General features: G+C 38.8%; 1 protein-coding gene and 1 pseudogene across 2 annotated transcripts in view; one reads left to right on the plus strand and one right to left on the minus strand.

The window, feature by feature from the left end:
• ITGB8 (integrin subunit beta 8) overlaps nt 1–25,509 on the minus strand; it is an 86,904-nt gene extending 61,395 nt beyond the window's left edge. The window contains exon 1 of one of the 2 annotated variants that reach the window (XM_086694627.1): nt 24,293–25,509. In XM_086694627.1, the coding sequence (XP_086550753.1) occupies nt 24,293–24,419 (127 nt within the window). In that variant the 5' untranslated portion in view covers nt 24,420–25,509. The remainder of the gene's footprint in view (nt 1–24,292) is intronic. The other variant, XM_025929823.2, reaches the window with a different exon arrangement.
• LOC147583216 (large ribosomal subunit protein eL31 pseudogene) lies at nt 16,200–17,257 on the plus strand (annotated as a pseudogene).
• Nucleotides 25,510–26,623: the final 1,114 nt, after the last annotated feature.

Below are 26,623 nucleotides of genomic sequence, written 5' to 3' on the forward strand. Positions count from 1 at the left end.
CTAGGGAGGCAGTTAGTCAATGTGTGCTAAAGGGATGTGTGTGTGTGTGTGTGTGTGTGTGTGTGTGTGTGTGTGTCTGCGTGTGTGTGTGTCTGCCAGGCACGTTCATGTAAGTAGAAATATTACACTGAACACACATCAATGCATGAGTGTTGTTTACAGACACAAGCAGTTTGTCATCAGCCTCTAGGTCTACTCAGTCCATTCGCTGCCCCATTACGGATGCAACATCACAGGAGGCTGCTTTCCAGTGGAGGTTTCCTAGCAGTCCTCAGCACTGACACCTTATTAGAGGGTGTGCTTGAGTGGTTCTTCTTCCCACTCTATGAGAGTGGTAGCTGCCCATCCAGTGATGTGGCATAGCACTGTATTCTTTAGCATTGTGTTTTTATTAAAGACACTTTTTTTGTGGATCCTAATGGAAATTAGGAAAGACAATAGAAGCAGAATCATATTTTATACCATGTATCTTCAGAACCCTCTTTTGTGCTCATTTGCCTTATTCCTAACTGCCTCACAAACCCCATGTAATTAAAAAGTGTGCTACCAAAACAGAAATTAGTAAAGAATTTAATGTCATGTAAGTGTGTACATTCTGAAAATTTCTGTTCCTTGATCTCTGAGCATAGGCTGAGAGTCTTACTTTTACTCATGTTACAACTAGAGGTAACAGATGTGATGAGGTACCATTGCTAAATAGTCACTAGAAATAAAGTTCCCAATTTCCATAGCACTGTGACTCAACAGCGATGTGTTCTTAGGCTAGTTACCTAAATTCTGAGGCTTCATTTCCTCCACTGTAATGTAGAACTAATTATACCTATATCAAAATACTGATATGAGATGAAATGAGCAAGCATAAGCATGCCACGCATAGTGTGTAGGATATAATAGACACTCAGCAAAGGGATTATTGCAATGTTATTACAATTAGTGTTATAATAACTTACATGTGTAAGTTATTATATGTGTATACATATATTGTACGCATATTTAGATCCAGCTTCAAAGAAAAGGGAGGTGTTATATGTCTTTAAATTTGTCATAAATGTAATTAATCATCTTTCAAATGAAAGTCCTTTGGGTCATGAACACATTTTTATTTACTTATTTTTAAATTTTTCTTAGTGTTTATTTTCCAGAGAGAGAGAGAGAGACAGAGCATGAGCAGGGGAGGGGCAGAGAGAGAGAGAGTGAAACACAGAATCTGAAGCAGGCTCCAGACTCTGAGCTGTCAGCACAGAACCCAATGTGGGGCTCAAACCCACAAACCATGAGATCAGGACCTGAGCCGAAGGCAGATGCTTATCTGACTGAGTCACCCAGGTGCCCCTTTAACAGTTTTAAAAATATAGCTAATATATAAAAATAAAAAGCTACTGCTTTTATTTTAGTTATTTAAGATGATTCTTAAAAGCCAATTTAGTCAAATATACACACATCAATCCAATCTGTTACAAATACAATTTTGGCATAACTATACTGGGTTACTGAAAATCTCTTACAACACCTTCATTTTGTTCGCATTCTTCAAAGGGTACCTTGACTTAATCTGAATATTTTTCTAATTATTTCCCAGAATTAAATGTTTCTGACGCATGTGAAATGACCTTTATAACAGTCTGTCATAAAGTGTAATAAATATCCATCAACAGCAGGATAAAGTACACAAAAATCAGGAAACTACATATTTGTGACTGTCACTTAAGTATTCTTTGTTTTGGATGATACGTTTATTCATATTATTTTGAGAATGTTTAATCTATAGAAGTAAGAAGAGAAGGGAAATGGACCAAAAAAGTAACTAAAAAAGAACATAGGGTTCAATGTTTACATTGGGATCTTTCCGTAAGTCAAGTGATCAGAGAAAGTGAAAGTTTTAGGAAACATTTCTAATGTTTTTCTGCTCTATAGTCTACACCACAAAATTTCAACAAAATTTAAAGGATGCCCAAAGTTATCTGGAAGAACCAACAATTAAAACTGATACAGATTTTAGTATTTTAAATTCAGAATCAATTATTCTAGATTCTCCTATTAGGAATAGACAGAATGATTTGTGAAGAATGTAGAAATGCATTTTTTTTCCAGGCAGTATCCTTTTCTTAATTGCATTTACTATACAAATTAAATTAAACTTGGATAATTATTTAAAGCTACTTCCTTAAAAAAAATAAACACTGTTACAATGAATACATACTCTGCTTTGATAGCAGTCAAAACCAGACAAATTGAGCACACTTAGAATAAAGTTCTGCTTTATTTTGGAGTTTGCTTATTCTAGATGTATATCATGGCCATGTAATTGTTACAGATGTCTTCAAAATATACCTGATTATTGAAAGTTCTCTTTTGCACAGAAATTTAGCACGCTATCATTTGATGTAAAAATAAAAATGAAGCAATAGATTAGTGTTTGAATCACTTGCTGTTACCTAGTTATTCCAAGTTTTGACTGAGGTGCTGTTTCTTAAATGACCCTACAAAAATATAGGGAGGGAAGAGGTGGTTAAGACTACTTCTTTGAAAATCAGGCACAGGAAACAAAACCAAAGTCAGTTTAATTTTAAGAGAGATTAGGTAAGGGGCGCCTGGGTGGCGCAGTCGGTTAAGCGTCCGACTTCAGCCAGGTCACAATCTCGCGGTCTGTGAGTTCGAGCCCCGCGTCGGGCTCTGGGCTGATGGCTCAGAGCCTGGAGCCTGTTTCCGATTCTGTGTCTCCCTCTCTCTCTGCCCCTCCCCCGTTCATGCTCTGTCTCTCTCTGTCCCAAAAATAAATAAACGTTGAAAAAAAAAAATTTTAAAAAAATAAAAAAATAAAAAAAAAGAGATTAGGTAAAGGGGCATGGAAGAAAAGGCAGAAGCATGAGAAGCTCTTGGTAGATCTGAGTAAGGAAGCTCTGAAGAGCTAGAGATGTATCATGAGGAAGCTAGTGACTAAGGGAGTATTGCAAAACAGAGGGAGCAAGGAAATAGTACAAGTACTTGTATTTTTCTTTTTGTTTTTTTTCCCTTGGATTTCATATAAACATAATACAAAAACACATTATTTATTAACATTTTGCATTTGTTCTTTAACTTAGCATTTAGACTATATGAAACATAACTTTACTGTTGAATAGACAAAGAACAAGATATAATTAAAATTAAAATAATGCATCTGTGCCAGAACTTCAGCTTACTACAATAATTTTTATGCAACAAATGCATAGTTCATAGTTCTGTACTCATATAGAATTGGTAGAAAAATTCACTTTAATCTTTGTAATTCGGTACTAAATTATATATTCAGAAAATACTATTGTCTAGCAGCAATAATACCCAACCTAGAGCATTTTTCTCTCCGCTTTGCCTTTACCATATTGTTTGTTTCAAACTTGTAGCAAACAAGCATTCAGGCCATGGAAATGAAAATGAGTATCTTTATGGGAAAAACCATCTTGTCTAAATAATTTTGCTTCTACTTGCAATTAAAAAATATACCCATATTTTTGTTTGGTGAAAATCAGCTTGGATTCCTTTCTTTCTTGACTTCACTGTTAGCTGTTCCAGTGATTAGGTTTGATAGTCTCAAAATATATTTGGAGGAAAAGGTCGTGGTATGTTCAATATGTTCAATAATGTTCAATTTGTATGTTGTGGCTCAAGAGAAAAGGTGAGGAAATGAGGACATTATAAGAGAAAAATAATTGTCTTAGCTCCCCAAAGAAAGAACCTGAGCTAGAGATTCTTGGAAAGTGATTTATTGAGAAGGGAAGTAAGGTAAGGTCAGGAAGGCCAGGCACAAAGATATTGCTGCAGTCAAATTCTGGTCTTAGCCTGATTCCACCCAGAACTTGGAGCACAAATGATACCCCAAAGTTGTCCCACTTTGAGGTAAGGAGTGGGTCTGGCTTTTATACCCTCCCATAAGTCAGTCATTGACTGATGTCAGTCCAGAGAGGGCTGAGACTTGGGGTGGCTTAACCTTTACACATTGCTGGGATGTGGCTCTCTTTGATGGAGGGAAGCCAATTTTCCACCAACGTGGCAACTGTGAACTGTTAACAGGCCAGAACTCAGAGCAGCTGGGCATGGTGCCCCAGTCTTATAAAAGGATGTCTAGACTAGCAGCAGCCATCTTGAGCCCTGAGGGAACCCTCCTACTGGAAGCCAAGGGTAAGAAAGGCAAAGGTAGGGGCCTCTGGGTGGCTCAGTCACTTAAGTGTCTGACTTTGGCTCAGGTAGTGATCTCATGATTCAGGAGTTTGAGCCCTGTGTCAGGCTCTGTGCTGGCAGCTCGAAACCTGGAGCCTGCTTCAGATTCTGTCTCTCTCTCTTTCTCTGCCCCTCCCTGACTCATGCTCTGTCTCTCTTAAAAATAAATTAAAAAAAACATTAAAATAATTAAAAAAATTTTTTTTAAATGGCAAAGGTAAAGAGGGCCCAGCCCCTCACAGCACCATGGAGTTGCTGCCCCCATTCTGGGTTGTCTCTCAGAGCTGTTTCTGAAGTAAGAGGAAAATTCACCTGGGTTTGAAAGATAATAGAAGAAAGACTTGAGCAGGATTAATGTAAATGCTTTTTTAGAAATGTTAGGCATAACATTACTTTACATGACATAGACCATCCACTCTGAAGAGATACATTTTGTTTTCCCTTGGAAAAGTAAGACTACTAGACTGTAGAGGGAAGGTGCTTACATATATTTTCTTTCTATCCCCAAAATCCAAGTATAGCATCTGATACACACTCAGTAAATGTGTGATGAATAAATGCTAGTCTAAGTGGAGGTTGATCTGGTAGTTTAATTTCTGAGGCTTTTATAGCTCTTGATTATTTACATTAAAGAAATCTTCATTTCTAAAACCTATTTATTATAAAAGGCAATATAATAATACCTAATGATACATATCTGAATGAACTCATCTTGATGTTTTCAAATGTGAAAAAAAATGAACCTACATATAGGGGCAAATTTTTTACATCTAATTTTCTGATAATGTACAGTTCTGCTAATTTATGTTTAAGCAAGGGTAGTTTCTAAAAGAATTCTGAATATGTCAAGGGAATGATACTGAATTGAAGTCACATTTTTATTGCTACCATTATCAGATGCGAAACCACCAGATTCGCTTGATGTTTCATTATAGCTCAGATCTAAATCAAGTTTCAATTAGGCAAATGTTCTTTGCCCCTGTAAAGTTGAGTATTTTTTTACTGAGCAGAATTTCCTTGTAATGCCAATGTTATGAAATAGCACTAATCTTTTCTTCTTGTTAACCAGGTTTATTAGGTTTTTATTGTAATCTTTATGTTTCAAGGACAAGTTTCAACCTCCCTCATTACACAGGAAAAATTCATGTGACCTCAATAGGGTTTTATGCTAGCATAAAGACTTTTGGAGAACAAAAGTGGGGAGAAAGCCATGTTCAATGCCAGGCAGGTTAAGAAATGTTAGGGCAATACTACACATTCCATTTGTCTGCCCTGCCCTGTTTGGGGCAATCCCATCATGAGTCAGAATTTAAAGTGGGCTGGGAGGGCATAAATCAAAATGCTAGTTCATGATGGAATTTACAAGAAGAACCATCATGAAGCCACTGATGACACTCATTTGTGTTGAAATGGGCCATCACAAGAAGGGTGGTCTGGTGAGGTCATATCACCAATGTTTCATTGTGATTCATATACACACACTTCAGTCAACTTAGCTTTGAAAAAATTATTGCAGCTTACAGTGGGTGATCCTATAAATTATGCTCTACATCAGAACACTTTTTAACACAAAAGAGGCCAACGGGTATAAATTGGAACTTCTCAGGTAAGCTGAAGTCTAAGGTCATCCTAAATGTACTTGAGTTTGGTGGTGCAGAACAAGAAATAAAAACAATATACAAGGAAATCTATGCTAAGGTGACAGAAAATGTCAGGAGAAAGAGAATGCCATGAGTTAGTGATGAAGTAATCTCTTCACATTAAGGAGGACCAGACAGGTGCAATGCAGCAATCTTGTTGAAATTTGTGATTGTTTTTAGATTGTGTGTACACACACACACACGTTTATATGCTTATGTGTATATAAACATATATGTTTATATTTTATATTTCATGTATTTTGACATAATCTTAGATGTGGGAAAGAGATGAAAGAATATGAAGAATACTTGTTTGCACTTGAAAATGACTTTGCAGTTCATATTATTTTCTTGACAGGGTGTTTCTCTTGGTGGTCCAAGCAGGTTTTCAATGTGTAACAAGAATTTTTCCTGAAGAGGATCAAATTCACTTTTGCAATTGCTCTCTTACCTGAGCACATCAGTTTGTCTTCTGACACTTACTCATCTGGGGGAAATTTGCAAGGAAGTAAGAGACACTCAGTCAAGAAGAAAGATAGGGGTCAGGGCACAGCATCTCTCAGTATAGTTTTCCTTCTTCAGACTTGGAACTTGAGCAAGGATCAAAAATCTCAAGATTCAGGGAGGGCTCCAGAGGCCCCTCTGAGGCATATTCTGGTTAAAGCTGCATTTGTCTAACTTGGAAAAGCAATATTAGTCATGTGCTTTGTGCCTTGTTTTAACTGGAACTTTTCCATACATTCCAACTGTCCTGTTTATGAGGCACACTCCCTTTTTATAAAAGCCAAAATATTCACCGGTTTCCCACTCTGTTCCTCTAAATAATGTTTTTAATCTAACACACTAGAGTTCCAGGGGCTCTTCCTATTTTCCTCTCCAAGGTATGAATTTCCTTTCTCCCACTTAAAAAAAAAAAAATCACACTGCTATTCACATCAAAACCTCAAATGCCATACTTAAGTGTGTAAAAGAAATGCCCCAGGATAGTAGGAATGCATTTTATACCTTATTTTAAAAAAAAATTTTTTTTTCAAACGTTTATTTATTTTTGGGACAGAGAGAGACAGAGCATGAACGGGGGAGGGGCAGAGAGAGAGGGAGACACAGAATCGGAAACAGGCTCCAGGCTCTGAGCCATCAGCCCAGAGCCTGACGCGGGGCTCGAACTCACGGACCGCGAGATCGTGACCTGGCTGAAGTCGGACGCTTAACCGACTGCGCCACCCAGGCGCCCCTACCTTATTTTTTTTAACCTGAAGTCACATTGCAGGTATGCACTTGATTAGAACAGCAAAGAAACACTTTATATCATGAACAATTTTGTTCTAAATAAAAAAAAAATAAAGCCCAAAGTGAAATTTAGTTCATTTAGCATTTGGTTTTCCTGCAATTACATTTCAAAGACCAAAAAGGTATTTATATTTTACTCTGTCACTTAAAAAAGCAAACCTATATATGCAACTGTATAAATTAGGGAAAATAAAAAAAAGAATAAATATTTATTAAGTGACTACTGTTTTAGGTCCTCTACCATTTGGTGTTCTTCTATGTAACAATACCAAAATTAGGTGTATGATTTCATTGAAACTTTAGAAAAATCCTATGAGGAAATCATTAATATGCCTATTTTACAGATGGGGAACTATAACTTAGGGAAAAATCTCATCCTAAAGTCACACAGCTAGTGAGTACACAGACCAAGTTTGAACCCTGTTCTGATTATAGAGGCTTTTCTCTTAAATAATGTCCTATATGGAGCAGAGAATAACATAAAGACAGTTATAGCAAGGTATGACTTAAAACTTTCACTAATTGAACTATTATTAGTCCTTCAGTGATGATTCAGTAATAATTCCTATGTACCTCAAGATGGTTCTTTCATAGAAGTAGTATGTCATTATTTTTCCTATTATTATTCCCACTCTCGGGATGAGGATGTTAGATTCCCCCAACAGGATTATTTTCTGTCCTCAGTACCAAAGACCTCCCTAAATACTACAGTGCTCTTTTCAAAGTTCATTTTATTTCCACGCACAAGGAGACTTTGAGTTTTAATACCAAAGCTCCAGCCTGAACATCTCACTGAGTGCTGAGTGCCTAAATTAGATTGGTTGGCACTTTTTCAGCACAAGGGAGAACTTCTTTTACAACCGTGTTTCCCCAACCTCTTGCCAGGGGACAGCTCTGGGCTGCATGCTAATTAGGCAGAAGCACTTGAGATGGTGTTTGCAGTTGCTATTTCCATTTGTGAATTTCCAGTTCTGCCCTGGAAGCCAAATCTGGAACAGGGAAGCCGGCAACTTGTTCTTGTCCTAACTGCCTATTCTCTGACCTTGGCTTGATAATTTAACTTTGCTGGGGTTTTGCTTCCTTGCTGATGAAGTAGAAAAAATCCTCCTCCTTTTTATGTGCTCTAAAAACACTTCAAAATGTAGAGTCTGGGTTAAAATGACATGATTGGATAGAGGACATTTGCTTTATAACATGCACAGTCCTGTTAATTTATAGGAATATTTTAAGATACAATTTATAATATGGGAAGACTTATTTAAAAATTTTTTAACATTTACTCATTTTTGAGAGACATAGTGTGAGTGGGGGAGGGGCTGAGAGAGAGAGAGACACAGGATCTGAAGCAGGTTCCAGGCTCTGAGCTGTCAGCACAGAGCCCGACGCAGGGCTCGAACTCATGGACCACGAGATCATGACCTGAGCTGAAGTCAGATGCTCAACCACCTGAGCCACCCAGGTACTCCTGGAAGATTTATTTTAAAAAAGCCACCCAAACCCTGTATGTTAGGTATATCCAGTTGCCCATCAGTAATCTGGTAATAGAGAATCATTCACCACTTTGAACACAGTCACATGCAAACTTCTTGAAGGATAGAAATGTTCCTTATGCAGATTGTAGCAGTAGTTCCACAGGCCTATACATCTGTCAAAACTCACTGACACTTTATTTTATTTATTTATTTTTTAATTTTTTAACCTTTATTTATTTTTGAGACAGAGAGAGACAGAGCATGAACGGGGCAGGGGCAGAGAGAGAGGGAGACACAGAATCGGAAGCAGGCTCCAGGCTCTGAGCCATCAGCCCAGAGCCCGACGCGGGGCTCGAACTCACAGACCGCGAGACCGTGACCTGAGCTGAAGTCGGACGCTTAACCGACTGAGCCACCCAGGCGCCCCAAAACTCACTGACACTTTAAAGAAATGCAGCTTATTGATGTAAATTATGCCAATACATCGTATTTAAAATTAGCATTGTAAATTAACTTTGACAGAGTATTTTTTGTTAGCTAAAGGACAATCAGTGCACCGTGAGGAAATATATTCCTTTCCTGATAGTATATACAAAAATAGTAAATTATGTGGTTTTTAAAAAGTAAGCCAATGACATATTACATAAATCCTTTGACTTACAGATACTTACAGGTCCATTAGTGGGTAACTAAAGTCATTTATCCCTACTGTACTTATCTGATTTGCATGATTTTTATTCAGATCAAGGGGTATATTATTTTAATATTCTTTCATATGGACTGATCCCAGTTGTCGGTGATAAAATTATTTTTCCAATTCAAAAATGAGTTTTTATATTCTACTGGGAACTTCTTATAAGCCCTCATCAGTATGAAAAGTTGAAAGGAGTATGTATTAATACCAAATGTAAAATTAAGTATCTTAGTAATTCATACTATTATCACTAATAATACTAATACAGCATGAAGTACACATTAATATATTTTATTTTTATTTAATTTATTTATTTATTTTTGATAGAGCAGAGGAGGGGCAGAGAGAGAGGGAAAGAGACAGGATCCCAAGCAGGCTCCACACTGTCAGCACAGCGCCCACTGTGGGGCTCGAACTCACAAACCTTGAGATCATGACCTGAACTGAAATCAAGAGTTAATTTCACCCAGGGCCACCCAGACACCCCTAATAATATATTTTATATTCTATTCTCTAAAGTTTCTTCTGTGCTCAGTGCCAAAGATGATCCTCAATACTTGAGTGTCTTTTATAAAATTCATCTTACTTTTGGGCTCACACAAAGAAAATTCTGAATTATAATGAGAAAATTTTCACCTGCCCTATAGAATAGAAATTTAATCTTCTATAATACTTCAATTACCTTAAACTATTTCAATTAATAATTGCCTAGTTTAACTTCATTTCCTGGAAGTTGACTAAGTACATCTTTATACATGTATGTCAAATGACAAGGCTTTACCTCATAGTTTTTGTGTATACTTCTTTTTTTTAAGTTTATTTATTTTGGGAGAGAGACACCACAAGCAGGGGAGGGGCAGAGAGAGAAAGAGAGAGAGAATCCCACACAGGCTCTGCACCATCACCGCAGAGCCCGATGCCGGGCTCAAAGCCACAAACTGTGAGATCATGACCTGAGCCAAAATCAAGAGTTGGATGCTTAATCAACTGAGCCACCTAGGCACCCTATAAAAACCACATAGGGTGGTGGTGAATTCAGGACATTTAATAGTGATACTATATAACTAACTAATTTATTGTCTGTATTGTCCTATGAAATTCTTGTTCCATATTCTCCATATGTACCCAAATGGCCCAGCTATTACTTCTCCCTCATCAAAACTCAGCTTTATCAGAGTTCATCTTTCTTTGGGTAAATCTTCAATCAATGCTTTAATGTTCTCATTTTCACTGCCTGCTTATAGGGCTCTCCCCTAACTCCCTACCTCCTCATCTCCCAAAAATATCAACCTCTATTCTTTCGAAGTCCAAAGCTCTTATTCAATATGACTCTCCTCATCTTTGTTATTACCAGATGCTTTCCTAAATTCTACAATGTATTCAACCCCTTGCTTTTGGGTTTTGGCCTCATCTGATCCCATGTAATCACCCAAATCACCCACATATCTCACTACCTCTACTTTGGGCAGAACCATTAGTGATCTCTGGGGCCAGGGACCGTGGCAAGGAATTCTCATGAGGTATATTCTCATGAGAGGCCATTGGATCATGAAATCATGAAAGTAATATCTGACTTTTCATAACACCTGGAAGTCAATTTCTGCCCCACATGTCTATCACCAGATAATCTAGTCTGTGGCCCTGTTCTCAGAAAGCATTGAACTCTGGCATCAATGCTATGCTGACCTCCGAGAGTAGCCAACCATTGGTCCTGGACCAATACCATGTGCACCCTGACAGAGAACACTAGGCCTCATTCTCCAGCTGGGCTATGCTTCCTTCAGCAGGGCACAGGACATGCTGAGGAACCCACTCCCCTCTCTCATCCTATCATAGTCCCATGAAATGTCATCATGCATTGTGCGCCTTTGGATTCTTCAAGAGGCATCAAACAAACTACATCCTCTAAACTAGAAACTGGTACTAATAATCATTTAGTCCTTGTGTTTCCATTACCAACCTCAGAGGTTAGGCAATGTGGTTATATTACATTGGCCCTCACATTAAGGCTCTGGTTCTAGATAGTTTTGGTTGAAACACTCACCAAAAGGGATCTTTTTAATCAAAATTCAGAATGCCTGAAACTTTCTCTCTTCTTGAGTGTTTTTATCCATGTTACTATCTTCCAAATGAATTCCCTTGGAACTTGAGCCCCATCTATCATTTCTAGAGAGTTTCTTTTGCCAATTACAATCCACTCTTCTTCAACTCAATAAATTCAATAAAAGTTCAAACCAAAATGCACAAAAAGGCAATACAGCAACACCTTGGGAGGTATGCCTTATACTAAAAAAGAGACCAGCTAGGTCATTTTTTCCTTTTTTTTTTTTTTGTTTTTTTTTTTTGGCCAATAATACAGTTCTGTTATAATGAGTTCTTTGTTTCCAACTAGAACAGCCAGTTCTACAGCAATCCCTACACATCTCAAAACTTGCTTGCATTCTTTGTTCTACTGCAGTCAAATAATACCTTACACCAACCACTCCGCATAGCCAGTCCAGCCTCCTAGCAAGCTGGCAATAAGGAAAGACATTTCCTAGTTTGGCATTACTTAAGGCACCTTCTGTCAGCCTAATCTTGTAGAATTTTGAAATTTTCTTTTAATTTTTTTTCTTTGTTCAGCCTCAAAATATTCTAAATCTGTTTTGGAGCATAGCAATAATCCCTCATTCCATAAGGATGAAGCTTTCCACCCAGCTTCTTGCTCTACTCAGTATCTATAACAGTTACTAGGGAATTGTACTAAATATATGCTCCTCGGGAGGAGGAAAAGGGCTTGTATCTGGGAAAATGTTTGTGTTCATTTCCTAGGATAGGACCCTGGTACCATATGTATATGTGGAACAAACAGTATCTCAACTGTAGCTGCATTTTACCACTGGCATATCTTGAAATGCCAACTTTTTCCATTGTAAAAGGAAGTGGATCCTAAACCATGCAAAACATCAAAATATCTTGGGCCAAAAGCCACAGCCCACATCACACACCTAATAAGACATCTTTGGTCCATTTCTTTAGAGCTGACATTTCTTGTCTTTTATCCTCCTGTCTTCATTACTAGACTTTCCCTCCATTTCTGAACTTGGTTTCTCCCATCAACTTTGATTTGAACTAGTCCTTGGCAGCTACTCTGATTCCTTACTCCATACAACCTGGGGACTGTGATTTGGGGGGGGGGGCAGTTCTCTAGATGAAACTGCACCAGTGCTGATCTGGAATGGCAACAGACTCTGTCTTGGACAAATGTAACAGTGTTTGCTGATTAAAACAAAACAAAGTAAAACAAAATAACAAAAATACCTGGGAATGAGAGAGAACACATCTCCAAACCATTATGATAATGATGGTTGGCTCGTGGGTAAGGTTATCATGAAAAGGCCACTTTTTAAGACCGCATAAGCTGTTTTAAAACATGAACATTTTTTTTTAACGTTTATTTATTATTTTTGGGACAGAGAGAGACAGAGCATGAACGGGGGAGGGGCAGAGAGAGAGGGAGACACAGAATCGGAAACAGGCTCCAGGCTCTGAGCCATCAGCCCAGAGCCCGACGCGGGGCTCGAACTCACGGACCGCGAGATCGTGACCTGGGTGAAGTCGGACGCTTAACCAACTGCGCCACCCAGGCGCCCCTAAAATATGAACATTTATTACTTTGAATAACTGCACTCAAAAACATTTTTAAAAATCATCTTGAGTATATATCTAGTAATGTCACTTATAATTTAACACTACAATTCTAACTTAATGATCATATTCTTATCTCCTAAACTAATTTTTAATTGGGAGCTTTTAAAAATAAGTTAGGGAAGGCAATTCTGATAAATCTGTTTAATATTAATAGTTTTGGAGCAAGAATTGATCCCAGTACTTTTGTTAATTCAATTATAAAATCCCAATGGAAACCATTTTGACTTTCATTACATTTTTCTCTGATATGTAAATTAAGCTAATTTACTTACTCTGAAAACAGAAAGGTGGTCACATTAAGACTTATTTTTAAAATGAAAAATAGTTCTTTTAGTCCATGAAAGTAGTATGGAAATGTTTATTTTACGTATTCTTTGACTTACAGATATTAAATATATGCCAGCTGATTAATTCAACAAAGTTTGGCTAATTCATGTTAGTAAAATGTTCTTTTCTGTGACATATTTTAAATTAATAAGGGGAAATAAAAAGTAAAACTAAAAACATACATACACTTGACTCTTACTATAATGCTCTTGGCAAGAAAATAGAATTCAGTGTAATCTCTTCACATCTTTGAGTTTACCAAGAGGCATTTAGTTACTAACAAAGAAAAGCACCTTGTCATGAGTTAATTTTCCTTATGCAATAATCACTGGTGTTTTCATTGTTTGTTTATTACTTTTCCTATAGTAATATATAAATTACTAGACAAGTCTGTCCTTAACTTCATTAGCATGAAAAGCAAGAGTGAAAATAGTGGTGGGCATAACATGACCAAATAACAGTTACAACCCAGACTAAGAAATCATTAAGTGAAGTTAAGTTCTATTTTCCTATCTTGATAAATATGCATTGATGATGCTCTACAAGGCTGGATCTGAATTTAGAAATTCTGACTCTTTAGATTTCTGTTTGGGAACTGGCAGTGTGTAAAGTGTTGTCCCCTCCAGCCCTTGATCTGCTCCTCTTCTCTCTTACTCCTAGTTTTATTCTACATTGCCAAGTAGCCTATCACTTACCAACATGGACACTCCCAGCATACATTTCCAAGCTCTGTTTGCTCCCCCTCTCCTGGAGTTTGGAATACAGTCTACCCACAGGATGGCCCTGAAAGTAATTTGGGGCTGTTTGGGCAGAGAATTCTGGAGATGATCTAAAAGGGGATTGAAGACTGAATAGTCATAAAGCCTGGATAACTTGCCTTTGGGGAGGGCCAGAAGAGGGACTCTTCTCACCTTCTGGAAGATAGTCTGTAATGATGATCGAGAGTATAGAGTCAGTCCACTCAGGTGTGAATTCTGGTTCCATTACTTATTTATTATTAAGAGATCTTGAAGAAGTTATTCAATATCTCTAATTTGTTTAACTATAAAATGGGAATGATCAGTGTACATACCTCAGAGGACTGTGGACATTAAAGGATATGTTGTGGTTTATTTTTTTATGTTTATTTATTTTTGAGAGGAGGGAGGGGAGGCAGAGACAGGGGGAGCCAGAGAATCTAAGCAGACTCTGCATTGTCAGTGCAGAGCCCAAAGCAGGGCTTGATCCCACAAACCATGGGATCATTACTTAGGCCGAAATCAAGAGTTGGACACTTAACCAGCTGAGTCACCCAGGTGCCCCAAGGATATATTTTTATTCTGTATGTACAGAAGGGTATCTGGCATACAGAAAATACTTCACAAATGTTAACTATTGTTATTATTTTAACTTTAGAACCCAGAACCGTACCTGACACAAAGTTGTAGATGCTTTAAGAAAATCTGAATGAATAATGATTAAATGGACTAGAATAGTCCCCCTTCAAATCTTTTTTGGTATTTGGTTAAATGATTATAAATTCCAGTTTGTATAATCTAAATAGAAATCAGTTTTAAAATACACACTGAGGATAAAGGATCAAGATTACTTTTTAGACTTAATTATAAGCAGTGAAAATAATTATCACAGAAATTCAAAAGGAAAACAACTTTGTGAAAAGTAGATTAAAAAATACCAAGTCTCTATTTTGATCTTTGCTAAAGATTTGCCTATAAAACCAAGAGACTGCTTTCTGGAGTGGACTGAGAAAGCAGACACAAGTGTATTTTATGGCATTAAAGCTTTTATAATAGAACTCCCTTTTAAATGAAAACTATATTTCCTAAAGTTCAAATTCTAATGAGGATTAGAGATACAGATACCCAATTTTAAACTAATCTTATTTGCTTAGATACCCAATTTAAACTAATCACTATTGTCCTCACCTCATTGAGTCCTTTACTTCAAATAGTTTATTAGGACCTACTGAGTGCCAAGCATTGGAGACACAGAACCAACAGGCAGTTTCTCTCCTAAGGAGGTACCAGGTGGGTGTGCAAATGGGACATGAACAAGGATCCAGAGGGTTAGGCATGGGATGCTCTGGAAAGGGTTTGTCTGTCATATGGAAGAGCCTGAAGGCAGTGGGAGCCATAGAAGATTCAGAGTAGAAAGGTAAAATGTGGACAAAGATTTGAAATGATGGGGACTGATTAGGAAGCTCATAGAATGAAGGATATTTCAGGCTTTCTCCACTCTAGTGGCATTGTCTTAAAAGGAGGGGATAGATTGGAGATACCATTATGGACAAAGAGTTGATGTTAAAAAACAAACAGAGTTGTTTGTTTTTAACAAAACAAACAAGTTGATGTTAAAAAACAAACAAAAGAGTTGTTTGTAACAAAGAGTTGATGTTAAAAAAAAAACCCATTTTCCTTTAAGCATCTCACTAGTCTCACCCACTTATTTATCATCTTGTCACCCCTCCACTACCTTACAACACTTTTCTTCCTAGCTGTACGTGAGACTTAGATAACCTTTAATAGCAAAGGAGAAAAAAATTCCTATTACTGTTATCCACTTGGAAATCCTAAGATGTCCCCCCCCCCTTTTTTAGAGGAGCTAAACCATAGAAAAGATTGTGAAATGCCTTAAGTGGATGTACAAAGAAAACATAATAAGTTTAACGTCATCTTATTAAAATGGCCTGCTGTGACTCTCATATATGATAGCAGCCTGTCCTGGTCTCTCTCAGGACAATTTCTCACTCTGCTTTCTTTCTTCTTCTTTTTATCATGTGTGTATATATATCATAACATATTATCATAACATACATGTATGATAAAACATGTGTGTCATGTAATGAGATCTATATAACATATCAATCATACATATATGTTTATATATACATATAAGCACATGCATACATATATATTTGTCTTCATCAATTAGAATGTAAGCATCATGAGGACAGGGATTTTGTTTTGCTCTCTGCTGTCTTCCTAGTGGCTTAGGCACAGCCTTTGATATCTCATCAAACTTCTGCCTGAAGAGATACAGTCCCTTGTGCTCCTTGGATGGCTTCCTCAAAGAAGAGTAACAAGAAGAAGGGCTGTTCTGCCCTTAATGAGATGATACATAGGGAATACCCCAAGGGCATTCACAAGTGCATCCATGGAGTGGGCTTTAAGAACCATGCCCCTCAGGCACTCAAAAGAGTGCCTGGAAATTTGCCATCAAGGAGAAGGGAACTCCAGATGCGTGCAACGACACCAGGCTCAACAGAGCTTTCTCGGTCAAAGGAATAAGGAATGTCCTACAGAGTATCTGTATTTGGTTGTCCAGAACATATGAGGATGAAGATTCACTAAACAAGCGCTCTACGTACGTTATCTATGTACCTGTCACAGCTTTCAAAAATCTATAGACAGTAAATATGGATGAAAACTAACTGCTGATTGTCAAAGTCATAAAACTGCAATAAACAAAACAAAACAAAACAACAGCAAAAACTTCTGCCTGAAGAAAGCATATTATTATATACCTTTAGCCTAGTATATATTGGAAATACTCTCATTAACCAATACTGCTAGACATGGCTAATCATCGCAAATATTTAACAGCTGAAGGCCTACTTACTTCAGTAAAAATTCATGGAGAAAAAGTAATATGAATACATTAAACAATATAGAGCATCAAGCTATAATAGAGTAGCTCCAAGCAGCTAGGAATGTCAAAGCCCTATGATAATCAACAGTCTGACTCATATACCATGATTTTGTCCCTTTGAACACTTTTGGCTGAACAGGTAACCAGCTATTTAGTAGATTAGTCTCTTTTTCGTTCTCTCTCATAACCACAAGTCATACACATCTGTAACACATTGGAGATCCTGTAGAAGGCAGAGTTACATTGCAGGTTACTCTCATAAAGCCACATTCTTCTCTTCATTCTCACTATGATAAGAAACTAACCATTGTAAGGTATATTTAAGATGACTTGAGAGTGTTTGGGGGCTTCCACAGGAGGTATGCTTTGACCCTGCCCCAGTTCGCAAATCAGTATCCTCTCATCTGTAGTTACTCTGTGCTAGTAACATTGTTACAGGGCAGGACCCAGGAATCCCTATAGAAGGAGTATGTGAAAGTCCTCTTCCATGTGATAGTCACACTGAATGTATAACTTAGAGCAACATCCAGAAGCTTTTGAAGAAGGTATGAGGCAACATAACAGAGTTCAAATCTCATCTCTTCTACTTACTAGCTAAGTGATTTGGAGCAAATTATTTATCTCCATTGTGCTTCAGTTTCCTCATTTCTAAAACAAGGATAATAATTCTACCTCTATCATAGTATTAGTATGAAGATTAAATTAATATGGCGAATCATTTAGATGAGTGCATGATATAGAGTAAGAGCTACCCAACAGTTTGTTAAATTATGTTAGTTCTTTCCACTACATATAGAAGCCACAGTTACATGAATTCTTTAGGATATAATTGGGAAAGTGACATTTTTAGAGATTAATGATTAGGTCACCTACTTAAGCTCAGTATTTAATTGTTCAATTTAATAAAATGCAAAATGAATCATCAGAAGATATTTTTTCCTATGGCTTCTTTTATAATCAATATACAGCTTACAGAATATATTTCATCTATAATTAGAGAAGATACATAGAGCTCAGCATTTTCATGCTGGCAAAACTCTAAATTTATAGACTTGGGCTGCAACAGGGACTAATTTTGAGGACCAAGAAGGACTAATCATATACAGTACACAGTTGGTTATGGATGTTGTTTGGTTATTTGAGGAACATGTAAACAGACTATTTCCTTAGGTCAGATAAGGTAAGATTCAATAATATCATAAGTAATACCATTTTTATACCAGTTACTCAATGAGACTTACGAAACCAGCACAAAGACATCATTTAAATGACAGAATGCTATACAATAGGTATTATCAAGGGGGGATACTTTGAGCATCTGAACTTATTAAATACAAACAAGAGAAAGACTACATAACAAGGCAAACAGTTTATTACTTTTCAAAAAAACTGATAGTCCAAGGATTGGCTCCTATTTATTAACATCTAAAGAAGCTGAGATCAAAACAATACCCTCTGACACCCAGCTAGTGAACAGTAAAATGACTGCGGGGAGCTGGTGCTGATGAACAAAATGAGGAATTTAACACCCAGCTATTTCACAGGTGGGCAGAAAAGGCTCTAAACTGTTGAACAACAAAGACTGGGTTATCTCAAATACTTTATTTGCTTTGAGGAAGGTTCTTTCAAAATGGTGAACAGGAAAATTGAAAAGGCAATATAGTGTTGCTATATCATGATATTTCTCATGCCTCATAAAAAAATCAAACTGGAATGAAAACTGATTATCATATTTATCTTGTTATTACCTATATTAAAACCTATTCAAATATATCCCTTAGTCGCCTAAATAATATCTCCTGATTCCCCTTAATACTTTATTAAAATTAAAATAATTCCCAAATAATTCATTAAAATATCTCCTGACTCCCCTTAATAATTCATTAAAATTATTAACTAATTTTTTTCAGTCTAATCAAGGCTTAATTAGCTTACCAGTTGTATATGTTCATGAATAAATAATTTACCTTTAAACCTTAAACATACATTTGGAAAAATTATCAGCTGGCAGAATTATTCTGAGATAATTTTTTTATACATGGTCAGTCCTATTTTTTAGAGTCCTATATAAATGGTTCTACTTGAAGATATGGTATACTTCAAACAAAAAAAAAAGAGGTTACAATATTAAGTCAACTTTATCAAATGTGAATAGACACACACAAAAATATCACAGCCAAATTGGCTCATTGGGCAATTTTTTCATGTTTATACTAAATATAGAAGTACCTTTATTTTTCTTCTGGAAGAAGATTCTGTTATTGTCTCGTAAATGTAGTAGAACTTGATTATTCAGTTCATCTGTTTTTTGCAAAGATTAGAGATTGATAGGAAAAAAATGAAGCCTTGTCTTAGACTGAACAAGATAATCAAGCTGATGAAAAAATTAAGAAGAATTTACTTATTCATTCTTTCATTCACTCAACAAATATGTACCTAGCACCCTGTACGTAGCTGGCATTTCCATAAGTAAAATAAGAACAAAGTACCTTCCTCATAAGCTTTAATGTAGTTGCTAGGTTGGGAAAAGGGAGACAGTAAAACAAACAAATACATAATATATCAGGGTGCTAAAATATATAAAAGAAAAAAGATGCAGGGTAAGGAACTAAATGGTGTTGGTAAGGAGGGCAGGGGAGGTCTTTTTAAGATGATATTTGAATAGACATCTGAAAGAACTGAGAGAGAGGGAATCAGAAATATATCTCATGGAAGCACATTCCAGGCACAGGACAATGAGTTCAGGATTGGAGGTAGGATCATGTTTGGTACATCCAAGCTATAGCAAGAAGCAAGCAAGCGTTATTGTAACAAAGTGAGAGAGGAAAAGAGGATTAGGAGGTAAAGTCAGGAAGTCATCAGAATCTTGGAAGCCATGTAAAATAAAGATGTGGCCTTCAATTTGAGATAGATGAAAAACATGTAGAGTTCTGAGGGGAGGAGTGATAGAACCTGAGACACATTTTTAAAAAGTGAGCCTGGCTACACTTTGAGGTAGAGAAGCCAGTTTAAGAGCCATTCAAGAGTTCAAGCAAAAAATGGCGTGGACCACTCCATGGCAGTGGAGGTGGTAAGCTGACTTGTGGAATGTGAGAGAAACAGAAATCAAGGATGTCACCAAAGTGTGACCCTGGACTACTGGAAGTATGGCTGATCACAAAGTGAGATGAGGAAGAGTATTAAAGAAGCAACTTTGAGGGAGAAAAGTGGACATTTGGTTTTGAATACATTAGGGTTTTGCCTTTAAACATACAGTGGATATGCCAAAGAGGCAGTCTGCTCTGTTCTCTGGAGATCAGGGAAGAGGTCAGGACTGCAATTGTTAGCATACAAGTGGTATTTAAGACCCAAGACTGCATTAGTCCTATATATATATATATATATATATATATAGAAAAGAAAGTTCAGGTATAACTTGTTTTGAGTTTCAGTTTTAAGGGTTGTTCCTCCTGTCTCTTCAGTTGACAGTTTTTCTCCTCTCTACTGGACCATTGCATGTGCATATCCATACATGTTGTAATACCTCTTGTCTTCTATTTCTCATTCTCCTTTATAGCAAAAATCCTTGTAAGAGTTGTCCATTCTTTCTGTCTGCAATACTCCTCACTTGTGATTCCACTGTGATAAAATAATTGATGTTTGTCTGGGGAAGTAGATGTACTCAGGCTGTTTTTTTTTCTTTTTCATATACATGCATACCACAAAGCTGTTACATAGGCATAGCTTTAAGAGAACTATTTTTAATTCAGCCATAACAGACTCACTGAAAAGTAAATGGTTCAAACTCTCTTTATCTTTGCTTCTTCCCTCACTTCTGCATTTCTTCCCTTAAACATAGTAAACATTTCTATAGCCCGAAATTTCAGCTAAAAAAATCATGCTGTGAAACAAATGATAGTGTTTCTCCTCCAGTAGTACTTTGATTTACTGAAATATTTTGGGATAAAATGATATGAAGTTTGCTTCAAAATAATCTTATTGGGGGAAGGAGATGAACTGAGTAGAAGAGATGAAAGAAGGAAGCTGGCCCTGAGTTGATAGTTGATGAAGCCTGGTGATAGGCATATGGGCATTCCTTATACCATTCTCTCTGCTTCTGTATGTGTTTGAAAATTTCCAAATATGAAGTATGAAATGAAAAGAAACCTACTGTCAGTACTGCACTTAATCCAAAAATCCATTACAATGGTGAAATTTTAGATCATTTGTTAACAGGTGATGGAGCTATTTGGGGGCACAGGAATTTTCCCAAGTCATAATCAGTTTTTTTGTTTGTTTGTTTCTTATACAGCATAAAAACTTTTCATAGACAGCACAAGATTTTTTTTTTTCTCAGAAAGTGTCTTAGTCGCATTAAGATTGAATTAATTTGAATGTTTATTGTGCAAATAATTTGGAAGACTAGACTTTTAAAAATGAAGCCTTGATTCTCTCTTTTTGTTTCTATTTTATTTTATTTATTTTAATTTTATTTTTTATGTTTTATTTTGTTAAATTTACATCCAAAGTAGCATATAGTGCAACAATCTTAAATATCCTCTTACTTCAGGTAAGCATAAAGAAATTTAAGAACACCTGTGATATGAAATATGTTCTAAGGTAAAATAATATTACAGTTACAAAATAATGCTATCCAGTTGATTGTTATTTAAAAGAATAGTTGATTATGCACCGAAGGTAAAATTTCATTGCAATAATAGTTAACACCTTTTTTTTTTTTAAAGAAAATACTTTCTGAAATTTGTCACTCATATTGCCATATAAAAATTTAGGCAAAATAGATTTTTAACCTTGCAAAGTGAGCAAATGTAGAAACAACAGTGTTGCTACATTAACTCTTCAAATATTAACTACTAAGTATTCTTTAGTGTTTTCCGGTTACTCATTAACCATTTTATTCTGTTATTGTTTCTCCAATTGTCGGTGATTTCCACCAGGGAAAGTTGAAAAACATTTTTGTAGATTAGAAAAATGGTCAGGTTTTATTAACAACATCCCCTTGCTCACCATATAGTCATTATTAAAAGTCCACTATGTATTTGGGGCCTATAAACCCTACTTCAAAAATTAAACCCAAAGTTATGTTGTTGTGCAGTTTATGGTTCCTAGCGTATGCCTTTATTGCCCTAAACGTTTCCTTGGTGTAAACTACTGAACAAGGGAACAAGATTTCTTTTGTAACTGATACCTAAATTTCTGTTCTGCTTTAAGCATCTAATTTGCACTGTGAAGACATATAATTTGAGACTTGTATCTCTATCATGGAAGTACAACAGTTTATGCTGATCTCTAATTTTCTGAGTTGTACTGGCTATAATTTAAATTTTTTGCATGATTTTAACTGCAATGCCAACCAGTATACATCAGAAACCTTTGTATATTGACAGAGACTGGGAAAAGGATGTCTTGTTCTGATTTCAGATAAGCATTCCCTTTTCACAACTGCAGGTGCAAGGGAGCCCATTCATAGCATTTGCTTCAAACCAGTTATAGTCACTGGATGAAAATACAATGCTATTACATGAGAACTTGACTGATCTTTACAAGCACATGAAAAAAAAGTTAATGTTTATTCATTTTTGAGAGACAAAGACAGAGTGCAAGCGGGGGAAGAGCAGAGAGAGAGAGGGACAAAGAATCTGAAGAAAACTCCAGGCTTTGAGCTGTCAGCACAGAGGCGGATGTGAGGCTCGAACCCAGGAACCATGAGATCATGACCTGAGTTGAAGTCGGACACTTAGCCGACTGAGCTACCCAGGCGCCCATGAATATTTTTAAAGTATTGTTATTAGTAGTAAATTCTAGAGGCAAGTAGCACTTTTTTCTTTGTCAATGTATTTGGGACAAAATATACTCTGTTGACACAGTCTTGGTCATTTTACTATTGAGTGTGTGTGTGTGTGTGTGTGTGTGTGTGTGTTTACTAAATCTAGAAAAATACTTTGTCACTTATTAACAGAAGATGGAATTATACTTGGTGGAAAATCTGTTGCAGTTAATGGATGTTCCACTGAAGAGATAATTGACAATGTTGCTATTTCCTTTGCTTTAAATTTCACTTATTTTGAAATAAACATATAAACCAAAATATAACTACAAGATAAAAATTTACTCTAATTACTCTCATTCACATAACTGGGTAAATCTCTTTTTGAAACAAATATTGTTTCAAATGAGTGAAACTAGCTGGATGTTTCCATTATAAATTCTAACGTATAAGGTTATGACTTGATCATTTTTATAAGCTTCAGGTGGAAACATGGCACATCAATTCAAAGTATAAGAGAAAATTTTAGTCTACAAAACAATTACAACCCTACTTTAACAGCAGAGGTCAGAGAAAGGCTCTAACAGAATTTAAAGGCTTGATGACCAAAAGTGTTTGGCCTATATTTAAAACCAAGAAGAACTCATCCCAAATTGATGATTAGTACTATTACTTACTGTATGTTTTACTGTTTGCCAACAATCCAGTACAGCCACCTTAAATTTGCATGTAATTCAAAAGTGCCACACCTTTTCATACACTATTCGACTTGAGCATTCCTTGTGATTTAGGGAGGGAGGTACTGTCCTCACTTGTAAAATAAGGACAATATACTTTATAAAGAAGTATCCTTTCCAAATCAAGACAATTCTGATAGAGGTGGCTTGCCTGGATTAAATGGTGTCAATCCTGGTTTAAATTTCTGTCTCTGTGTTTCAGTCTCAGGGGCTGATCTCACTGAGGGATCAATCAGCTAGGACTTTTTTTTTTGTTTGTTTAAGCTGAAAAAAAAATGGTGACTTAAAGAATATTGGTAGTGTATTTAATTCATTCAGGCTGAGCACTATGATAGAAGCAACTTGTATGCAGCCATCTTCTCATGGACTCAAAACCAGAAAACTCACTCCCATTATACCAATGTATCCTCAGCCTTGAATCAAATGCAAGTTAGTGGTTAGTGGATCCACATGCAGACATATGGGGGGCATCTTCAAAGATGACTTAAAGAAGAATGCCTTCAAGGATGGAGCAGAACCCCTAAAGTGACTTATGTAAATATGGCCTTCCACTCGTCCAAACTTACATTCTATTACTGCTTGCCCCAAACCCGGAGCAACACACAGAGTCTCCTCGTGTAATTAGTTATTGCTGTCACTCCGGGGCGGAAACACTTCACACCTGGCCTCCCTCAGGCCGCCTGAAGGGAGGACGCTGCCACGCACCGCCCTTCTGAAGTTCTTAGAGCAAGGAGGCTGACACTGGGCCACTTACCTGGCCGGGATATGCTTCGTCACAGCCCAAGACCTTTGGGAAAGAGAAGAAAACAAAAGAAAACAAAACAACTTACCACTCTGGCCCAGTCCAAGAACAACTAAAAACACCCAGGCCGCCCGAAGGAATGGGGCAGGACCTGGCCGGCAGTTTTGCAGGCAGACAAATGCGGCAGTAAAGAAAGCCAGGGCGGAGCGGCACATAATGCAAAGCAGCCCGCACAGCGCCCGCCGCCTGGCTGCTATCCGGATGCGCGCTGGCGACTCACGGGCGCACCTCGGGGCCCGCCGGCCAAGTGTCGCTAAGACGTTTCCCGAAGGCCCAGCAGGCGGACCCCGCGGCTCGTAGCAAGCGGTGCAGGTATGCTGGCCCCGGCACCGCTTGGCATCTCAGGGCCCCCCCGGCCCTGCCAGCTCTGCTCCGCGGTCCCGCGATCTCCGCGAGAAGCACCTCCTCTGACGGTCAGTGGCCCGGGGCGGCGACGCGAGCGAAGGCTCCGCAGCCCGCTCTGGGACAAAGAAAAGAGCTTTTGTTTCTCTCCAGCCGATGGGGCTTCTGCTGCATAAATCAGCTTAGTGAACAGCCAAACAGAATCAAACCCAAACAAAGCCCGAAGCCTGGGGGGAAAAACCAGCCTAAAGTACTATCACTGGGTGATGCTGCATCTGTGGGAGGGGACGCCGGCGAGGCCGAGGGGGAAAAAAGTCGATGGCGCATCAATCAGCGCGAGCTTCTTCCACAGGTGGGCAGGGAGGCCAACTCCACTTAGTTACAGCTTTGCAGCCTCGTCAGCTGAGCGGCGGGCAAAGTCAGAACGGCAGCGTCCGGGCTGGCGAGGGAGGAAGCTCGGGGTGCCAGTAGCTGGGGGAGCCGGCTCCGGCAGCACCCTAGAAGCCCCCGCCGGCGCCCGCGGACACAGAGCGAGGCATAGCAGCTCCCCGCTTCGCCGTGAGTGGAGCGCACGGCCTCTAGCACAGGAGAGGAGGTTCCGCGAGGGTGCAGTAGCCTAGCCTTGCGGGGCGGGAGCTTCGTACCCTCGTCCTTCTGGCCCCGGTGTGCGGTTCAGGCGTCCCACCGTCCAGAACCCGGGCAGCTGGCGCACTCCGGGGTACACCCCGCGAGCAGGCGAGGGAAGCGAGGCTGGCGAGGGGCGGGGGAGCAGTGGTCCCGCTCCGGCCCCCGGGTTGGGGGGGCTCCCGAAGTGCTGATAGCTGGGCGCGCTCGGGGCCGTGAGTTGCTAGGAAACCGCCCCACGCTACCCGGCGCCTCGCCCCGGCCGCCTGCAGGCGCAGCGGCGGCTCCGGCGGCAGCAGCAGCAACAGCTCCGAGCAGCGTGGGCGGGACATTGGTGAGGCATGAAGTCACCGCGGCCCACACTCGCTCTTTGTTTTGCTCACTCCAGCTCTTTTTCTCCCCCTTGGCTCTGATAGTTGCCATTCCCATCGTTCACCAGAGCTCCTGATGCGTAGCTGCGCAACGGGAATCGCTCGCCCTGTTTCCTCTCCCCCTCCTCGCCGAATGCCTACACCCCAACGCTCCCCTAGCCGGCGTGGAGACTTGATAAGTACTAATGGCAGCTGCGCGCAGATCCCAGCCTCTCACCCGGGCACTCTGCGCTTCTTTGTTCCGAAATACTCACTGCCCGGCAGCTGCAGCGTACCAAGTGGAACACAGGGGCCTCTCCCCGCCCCCAACACCCTCTGTTCCGCGGGTGCGCACTGCCAACTTCGCTTGCAGATTTAGGAGCTCACTATTCACCCCACCCCAAGACCATCCGGCATCTTCCCAACACTTCGAATTGGGCCAGTCCGCAGAGGCTGTACCCGGAGCTGCTAGCTGAAATTTCTCGCTCCTTCTCGCGGAGCCTCAGTCCTTAGCTGTCCAGCCTTGCTCTTCCCAGGGTCTGGTGGTGGCTCTGGGTTTTTGCTAGTTACAGTGAGTCTTTTGACCTTAAGCGTCACCTTTCAAATAAACGGAACAAAGAAGTTATGAAGTGCGGCGAACGAAGCAGGAGAGAGAAGCTAAGGAGATGGTGAGAGAGGGCATTTCTGCCTGCTTGAAGTTCAGAAATTTAGGTGCAAAAAGGGAGCGGGTATTAAGCTGGGCAACTGTCAGAGAAGCCGCGCGCCTCCTCGGATCTTGTCACTACCACTCTAGACCGAGGGAGGGAACCCAGTCCCCCCGGATTGAAAACAAGGCACTGTTCGCATTCTGAGACACAGAGTGATGGTTTTCTTTTTCCTCTAGGGGCAGGAGTGGTTCCCTGTGGTAAAATCTGACCTCTCATTTTTCCACTAGCAGCCTGTGAGACGTCTTTCATAGAGCACCCGCCTCGTACAGACATCAGACCAGTCTAGCCAGGTCAAGGTGAAATATGTGGGAGTTTCCCCTCCTTCTTATTTGTTTA

Source organism: Puma concolor, chromosome A2 (genome assembly GCF_028749965.1).
Source record: "Puma concolor isolate L17-30 chromosome A2, mPumCon1.1.hap2, whole genome shotgun sequence".
In the NCBI taxonomy this organism is placed as follows: Eukaryota; Metazoa; Chordata; class Mammalia; order Carnivora; family Felidae; genus Puma; species Puma concolor.